The sequence below is a fragment of the Rhincodon typus genome, chromosome 32, assembly GCF_021869965.1.
Source record: "Rhincodon typus isolate 14 chromosome 32, sRhiTyp1.1, whole genome shotgun sequence".
NCBI classification, from domain to species: Eukaryota; Metazoa; Chordata; class Chondrichthyes; order Orectolobiformes; family Rhincodontidae; genus Rhincodon; species Rhincodon typus.
In genome coordinates this window covers 34,834,841-34,842,872 of record NC_063363.1, presented here as the reverse complement: position 1 = coordinate 34,842,872, position 8,032 = coordinate 34,834,841, and the positions used below count along the sequence as shown (strand labels likewise).

Below are 8,032 nucleotides of genomic sequence, written 5' to 3'. Positions count from 1 at the left end.
CCCTCAGCCTTTCCTCATAAGACCTTCCCTCCATACCAGGCAACATCCTGGTAAATCTCCTTTGCACCCTTTCCAATGCTTCCACATCCTTCCTATAATGCGGTGACCAGAACTGTACGCAATACTCCAAGTGCGGCCGCACCATAGTTTTGTACAGCTGCAACATGACCTCATGGCTCCGAAACTCAATCTCTCTACCAATAAAACCTAACATACTGTACGCCTTCTTAACAACGCTATCAACCTGGGTGGCAACTTTCAGTGATCTATGCACATGGACACCGAGATCTTTCTGCTCATCCACACTACCAAGAATCTTACCATTGGCCCAGTACTCTGTATTCCTGTTACTCCTTCCAAAGTGAATCACCTCACACTTTTCTGCATTAAACTCCATTTGCCACCTCTCAGCCCAGCTCTGCAGCTTATCTATGTCCCTCTGTAACCTGCAACATCCTTCCGCACTATCCACAACTCCACCGACTTTGGTGTCATCCGCAAATTTACTAACCCATCCTTCTACGCCCTCATCCAGGTCATTTATAAAAATGACAAACAGCAGTGGCCCCAAAACAGATCCTTGAGGTACACCACTTCTGGAACTAAGAGATCACTGGGGCCTCTCCCTTGGGAGACTTGTTTGTCTTTTATCGTGGGTTGGTGCCGCACTATGAATTTGGGTTCAAGGTACACTGTTCAAGGAGAAGGCCAGTCAAAAACTATTTCAGACTTAGATGCCAAAGTATGTAGAAACTCATTGCAGTTTATAAAAGTTGTAGAGTTGTGAGATGCACAGAACTCCCACTGTTTATAATCAATGTGTGAGGAATTAAAAAAATGTATCAGTTATTGGAAAACTTAATTGGATACAGCCTGGAGCAGCTTAGCATCATAGCATGAATGAAAATTATTCTCTTGAGTCATTTTGGTGATATACAAAGCTGTACACGTGACGCCTTTCTGTCTCCAGTGCACCTATTATAGATTCTTGACTAACAAGGGGGTCAAAGGGTAGGGGGTAAGCCGGGAGAGCAGGCAGGGAAGTGATGTTCAGACCCCAATTGGATCAGACATGATCATATTGAACGAAGGAGCAGGCTCAATGGACTGAATGGACTTCTCCTGCTCCTATTTCCAAACTGGAATGGAATGGGGAATATGAAACAGGAAGCCGATAAGGATACGTATTTACTGGCAGCACTTTTTGTTTTGGCCAAGTGTTCCACATTATCCTTTGCTGAATCGTTCTCCAGAAGCCAACACATGTAATATCAGGGCAGCTCTTATTGTAGTTTGGGGATTTCCCACAATCTGGCAGGTGTGATGGGTTCTGCAAAACCCTGTAAAGCTTGGTGGCCAATAACAGTACTGGCTGACATGAGATGGGCTTTGTGTATATCGACATTGCCAGATTTCGGAATCTAATGAGCTCACTGCAATAGTTCCCAATGTAGTCCTGCTACCTGTGATAGGGTTAGGGTTAGGGTTAGGTTTAGGGTCAAGGTCAGGGTTAGGGTCAATGTCAGAGTAAGGGTCAAGGTCAGAGTTAGGGCTAGGTCAGGGTCAGCGTCAGGGTTATGGTTAGGGTTAGGTTCAGGATTACTGTTAGGGTGAGGATCAGAGTTACGGTTAGGGTTGGGGCGTGGGTTAGTGTTAGGGTTACGGTTAGAGTCAGTGTCAGGTTCAGTTTTAAGGTTAGGATTTGGGTCAAGATTAGGGTTAGGGTTAAGCTTAAGGTTAGGTTTTGGTTTATAGTTAGGATTTCAGTTAGGATTAGGTTTACGGTTTGGTGAGGTTTAGGGTTAGGGCAAGTGTTAAGATTAGGTTTAGGTTTGGGATTAGGGTTAGGGTTAGGTTTCGGATTAGGGTGAGGGTTAGACTTATGCTTAGATTTACTGTTAGTTTTTGGGTTAGGGTTAGATTTAGGTTTAGGGTTAGGGTTGGATTTAGGGTTAGGTTCAGGTTTAGGGTTAGGGTCAGGATTAAGGTTAGAGTTGACGTTCGGCTGAATCGCAGCACATTCTGTGGCTGCAAGTCGGTGTTAGGGTTAGGGTTAAGGGTAGGGTTATCAGCATTCAGGGACTGTTTCTGCCTCAGCCATAGCAATCTGAGTTCACATTTAAAACAGTGGGTCAGCTGCTTGAGCTACTACTGAGGAAGTTTTATTTATTGCCTTCTGGAGAGCCTCTCAACTCCGAAAAAGTTTTGGATAACTGGACTGGAAGGTCATCTGCTTGCATTGTCACCTCTTCCTCCATGGATCATGTGGCCACATATTCAGGGCAAATACCAACTTTTCTCCTTCAGTTGTTCAATGTACCTGACCTCAATGGGAATCTGAGAGGACATTGAGATGTTATTACCTTTGATCACACCAGGTCAACACCAAGGAGCAAATCAATAGCATCCACCAGCTGGATGAGGTTGATCTGCACAATCTTTCATCCCAACACAAGATCAAATTCCAGATTCACCCAGATTTGCCTGTGCCACCCCCTTCAATCCCCCAGTGCCTTGGCACGTGTTGCACTCTCTGGTGGTAGGGCCAGGCCTTTTTCCTGCTGTAGAGTTTTTGTGGTCCCAATATCCCTCAGAAACGCTACAGGCCTACTCATTTCACCCTGGGAACTGTGGCCAGCCTGCTTTTCGATACAAAAACTCTCAAGAATTTATTTAATCTCATCTGCACACTCAAGGCTCCCTTTACAGGAAGCCACAGCTGCAGTCAGAGACATATCTGTTATACTCCCTGAGTGGCTTGCATTCCCTTTACAAGGTTTATGTGCCTGTGGTATATAAATTCCATTGGTTTTTACTGTACCTTTCAGCAGTTGGCCCAAACATGCCCTACCTTTCAGTCATTGAAACAGGTAGACTTCTTCGTCTGCCCTTTCCTCTCAGCACCACTCTTTCTGTCCTGAGGCGAGCTCCCTGTCTCCATGGGTGCTCAGTTTTTAATCACTCTCCCACCCCAATACTTTCCCAATAGTAGAGGGTGATGAGGGGAAGATGTTTTCTAGAGCATTGGGCTTGTGAATCAGTTGCTAGTCCTCAGCCAGTGTCACAGCCTACCTGGATCCAGTCAATCTCTGTTCCTTGAGGTGCATTATGATTGGAAGCTTTTAAAGTCCTCAAGGAAAATTGTCTCACACATTTTTTCTTAAATTCCTTCTGTTTTATGTGCCCATACCCACTGGCCTAAAGAAAGTTGCCTACGCTTTTTGAATTCTAGGTATGTCTGGTAAGAAAATTCAACTTTATAATAGAAGCATTGTTCATACCTGGACATGATAATACAAAAACAGATTCACTCTCACAAATGTAAAGTTTGGAAATTTTTTTAAAAAGCGCCAAGACATTGCATATTCCTGTGTAAGGCATGACTAAGAGGAAATTAATGTAGTTTTCTTGTGTTTTATTTTATATGTGTCATATTTACATTGTTATGAAATGCATTTGGAAGGACATCTCATTTCTGAAGATGGAAACTGGAAAGTCAGACTACATGGACAGTGATGGATTTAATCACACCATTCTTGGGGGAAAAAAGAAGAGTCAAAGAAAACTGTTATTTGAGAATTAATGGACAAGTAAATAACTTATAACAGGTCTCAGCCAAAAGTTTAAAAATAAGTAAGACTGCTTTTATGACCTTAAAGGCTTGACAAACAAACCGAAAGAGAAATCCTACAATCTGTGGTGCCAAAACCTAGCAATTGGTCACCCCTCAGCCTCCTACGCTCCAGGGAAAAACGTCCCAAATTACTCAGCCTTTCCTTTTAACTCAAACCCCTCAGTCTTGGTATAATCCTTGTAAATCTTTTCTGCACCCTTTTCAACTTCTACTCTCTCCCACACAGAGTAACATCATCCTTTCAGTATCTCCTCAGTAACTTCCCCTCAGGAGTTTCAATAAGGTCACCTGATAGTCTTCTCAACTCGCTGGGGCACAGGTCCAGGCTTTCTAACATTTTCTCCTAAGATCCTGGACAAGTCCCATTGGATTGCATTGCCAAAAGTGGAACTTGTTTATTCGAGAAAGGAGGGAAACAGAAAGGCAAGAACCAACAGATTTGGTTAGCCTAACATCCATCATAGGGAATTCACTGGTATCTATTATCAAAGGAGTTATAGTGGAACTCATCGAAAATTTCACTGCATCAGGGAGAGTCAACATGGTTTTGTGAAAGGAAAATTATACTTGACTAATTTAGTTCACGTTCTTTAAGAAAGCAGCAATACATTCATTCTCTGGTCACGAATCATGTTTTGGTCCAATGACTATTTACATGATGAACATAAATTTATGTTAACCATACCGACCCCATCTACCATAGCATTAAATAAAAGCAAAATATTGCAGATGCTGGAAATCTAAAATAAAAATAGGAAGTACTGGAGAAGCATAGCCAGTAAGAGAAGGCCATTTGGCAATTCAATAAGACCATGGCTGATCATTCAACCCAGTCCTCTGTCCCTGCTTTCTCCCCAAACCTTTTGATCCATTTAGCCCTTGAAAGGATTCAATGTTTTGGCCTCAATTGCTTTTTGTGACAGAGAATTCCACAGGTTCACCACTCTTTGGCTGAAGTAATTTCTCTTCATCTCAGTCCCGAATGGCCCACCCTGTGTCCTTAAACTCATCCTGGAAACTCAGCAGGTCTGGCGGCACCTGTGGAGAGCGAAACAGAGTTAATGGTTCGAGTCCAGTATGACTCTTCCTTGGAACTCCTGCACTTTCTGTTTTCAGGCCATAGAATCAGATGGTCCGAATAATCAAATATGGATGAAGAAGTCTGGACAGTAAGCAATAAGCACAGGAGTCAAATAGAAATGGTACTGCTGATGCAAAAAAGCTACAGTAATGTCTACAAGCATCAACACAAGAGGGTTCACTCCCTTTCTGGCTTAACTGCTGACAATAATTAAAAGATGATCTGTTCCTTCCTAAAGTTAGTTAAGTCTCGATGGCTGCCAGCAATCACCCAATTTCCTGAAACAAGTGGTGATTTTAAATCAGAGGGAGATAGATTTTATTCCGTAAGCTTATCAAGGGTTATTGAGCAAAGAAGGAAAGAAAGGAGTTGAGGGACTGAATTACTAGATTTACTGGAATAGTGCAGTGCACACTAGTGTAAAATGGATTCTTCCTGTTCCCATGTTCCAACACAAGGCTCCCCATCTTTTTCCACTACCCAGTCCCAAATCTAAACTGTTTGGTCAACATAGACCCTAAACTCCAATGCAGTTGTAATTTCTACCTTCTCTTCATAACCTTGAATTATTATTCAAGTATCTTTAACTATGCCTCCTATGATATGATTTGTAGAATATTGTTCCTGGTCCTGGTTGCAGTTTTATTTGTTAGGAATATGAACGAACATGAGCACTCAGGGCTAGTTTTGAGATTCTCACCCCCCTTTGATGATGCCTCACAAAATTACCCAATAAAAGATCTGTGGTTTAAGTAACACAAACCTAACTCAGAGCGCGAGTTGGTGCAATTGGCCATCCTTTCTTTAAAATATATATTCATTTGTGGGATGTGTACGTCGCTGGCTGGCCAGCATTTATTGCCCATCCCTAGTTGCCCTTGAGAAGGTGGTGGTGAGCTGCCTTCTTGAACCGCTGCAGTCCTCCTGCTGTAGATTGACCCACAATGCCCTTAGAAAGGGAATTCCAGGATTTTGACCCAGCGACAGTGAAGGAACGGTAATATATTTCCAAGTGAGGATAATGAGTGACTTGGAAGGGAACTTGGAGGTGGTAGTGTTCTCATATATCTACTCCCCTTGACCTTCTAGATGGAGGTCATCGTAGGTTTGGAACGTGCTGTCAGAGGATCTTTGGCGAATTTTCACTGAGACCAATGTTTGTCCTAGTCTCAGGCTGGGTGTCAATATCTCAACACTTTGCAGTTGGCTCTTTCTAAACCCGAATTTACTGTGCCCCATTTGTCTTTTAATGACCTTTAATGTAATGAGCAAATAACTGTGCGACTCTTAATTGTAAAGCCAAGTGAAGGCTAATTTAATGCTGCTGATATTCTATGGACTCAAACTCCTGAGCTTTCTGTTTAACCTTCACACTTAGCTTGAAAGATGCCCAATGACAAAGCAAGATTTCACTCTCTTATCGTCACTACTAGTCAGGTTAGTGCTAACTAGCAGTTGAACATTAACAGATGTTTATCTGCTTTATGGCAATATGTAACCTTGCTATTTTCATCAACACTTATGGATATTTCCTGTGAACTATTCAATTAACCATATGTCCAGGTTGAAGGCTTTGAAAGAAATTAAAGTGTACGCTTTAATTTCAGAAAACGTGATAAAATCCAGTTTCCTCTTCAGTTTTGTGATTGGAATGTGTTGGGACAGTGCTCAAAGCTCACTGGAGGGTAAAAATGGAGTTTAATGTATTCTTTGGCATTATCTTCACAGATTAACAGGTATTTTTTTCCTGCGGAATGTTCAGATACCTCCGCAGGAGATTCACTCGAAACCTAACAGAGCATAATCGTCAGACAGCTCGTCTCGTCTCCAAGGATGGGAGGTGTAACATCGAATTCGGCAACATCAAAGAGCATTCAAGGATTGGCTTCCTTGTGGATATTTGGACAACTGTCCTTGACCTCAAATGGAGATATCAGATGACTATCTTTATTTCAGCTTTCCTCGGAAGTTGGTTTCTCTTTGGATTGTTGTGGTACGCAGTTGCTTATATGCACAAGGACCTTCCTGAATTTTCACCCACTGACACCCATCTGCCTTGTGTTCAAAACCTCAATGGGCTGACATCGGCTTTTCTCTTCTCACTGGAGACTCAGGTCACGATAGGTTATGGGTTCAGATGTGTGACCGAACAGTGTGGAGAAGCCATCTTCCTCCTGGTGACTCAGTCTATCCTTGGTGTCATTATTAATTCCTTCATGTGCGGTGCCATCCTGGCCAAGATCTCTCGACCAAAGAAACGTGCCAAAACCATAACCTTCAGCAAAACTGCTGTCATCAGCAAACGCGGGGGCAAACTGTGTCTCCTGATCCGAGTAGCCAACCTCAGGAAAAGCCTTCTGATTAGCAGCCACATTTATGGAAAACTTTTGAAAACCACTGTGACCCTGGAGGGTGAGACCATTATCATGGATCAAGTCAACATTGACTTTATTGTTGATGCCGGAAATGAGAATTTATTCTTCATATCCCCTCTCACTATCTATCACATCATTGACAAGACCAGCCCCTTCTATGAAATGTCAGCTGAGACCATCAAGCAGCAAGACTTTGAGTTGGTGGTCTTCCTGGATGGCACCATAGAGGCCACCAGTGCCACCTGCCAGGTGAGAACCTCTTACATCCCAGATGAGGTCTTCTGGGGCTATAGGTTTGCACCTATTGTCTCCAAATCGAAAGAAGGGAAATACAGAGTTGATTTCTCCAACTTTGGTAAGACTGTTCAGGTGGATACTCCACACTGTGCCCACTGCCTGCAGGCAGAGAGGGAGGCCAAACGCAATGAGAAGAAAGCATACGACAACCCTGTATTCCAACTCAATGAAGTCAATGAAACCAAAATGTAAACATTGATGTCATATCTCTGATGATGTGCATGGGGCACTTAAATCTCCAAGCTCCTATTAAAAGGAAATATGTCATTTTTATGGTGGACACTCACTCATAACAGGAGGAAGCTTTAGACAGCACCAAGCCAGGATTGGGGTGGGACAGACAGTCTCAGTCCAGGAGTGACACAGGAAGGATAATGTTACGAACCAGACCAGACCAGAACCCTTCAAAATATATTAAGAAGGTAGCTTAGATCCTGACTTTTTTCTTATTTTAAAGGTAAATATCAGGCGCTGTGTTCCAGATGCAATTCGATTGGTCAAACTACTTGACGTTGGGCAAAACACAGTTTACTCAAACACTATAATTAAAATACAACAAAAGAAAAATAGAACTTAGAATAACCTAACTCTATTGGAAAACTTAACAGAATAATAGATACAGTAACTATTACTAATTAACTGTTC

At 42.5% G+C, this 8,032-nt stretch overlaps 1 protein-coding gene across 1 annotated transcript in view; it reads left to right on the top strand.

Annotated features, from left to right (window-relative positions):
* The window catches only part of LOC109914589 (potassium inwardly rectifying channel subfamily J member 1), a 58,125-nt gene extending 50,379 nt beyond the window's left edge, over positions 1 to 7,746 (top strand). Inside the window, exon 2 of the mRNA XM_048615587.1 lies at positions 6,444 to 7,746. Coding sequence (XP_048471544.1) covers positions 6,470 to 7,579 — 1,110 coding nt within the window. The 5' untranslated portion in view covers positions 6,444 to 6,469 and the 3' untranslated portion in view covers positions 7,580 to 7,746. The remainder of the gene's footprint in view (positions 1 to 6,443) is intronic.
* Positions 7,747 to 8,032: the final 286 nt, after the last annotated feature.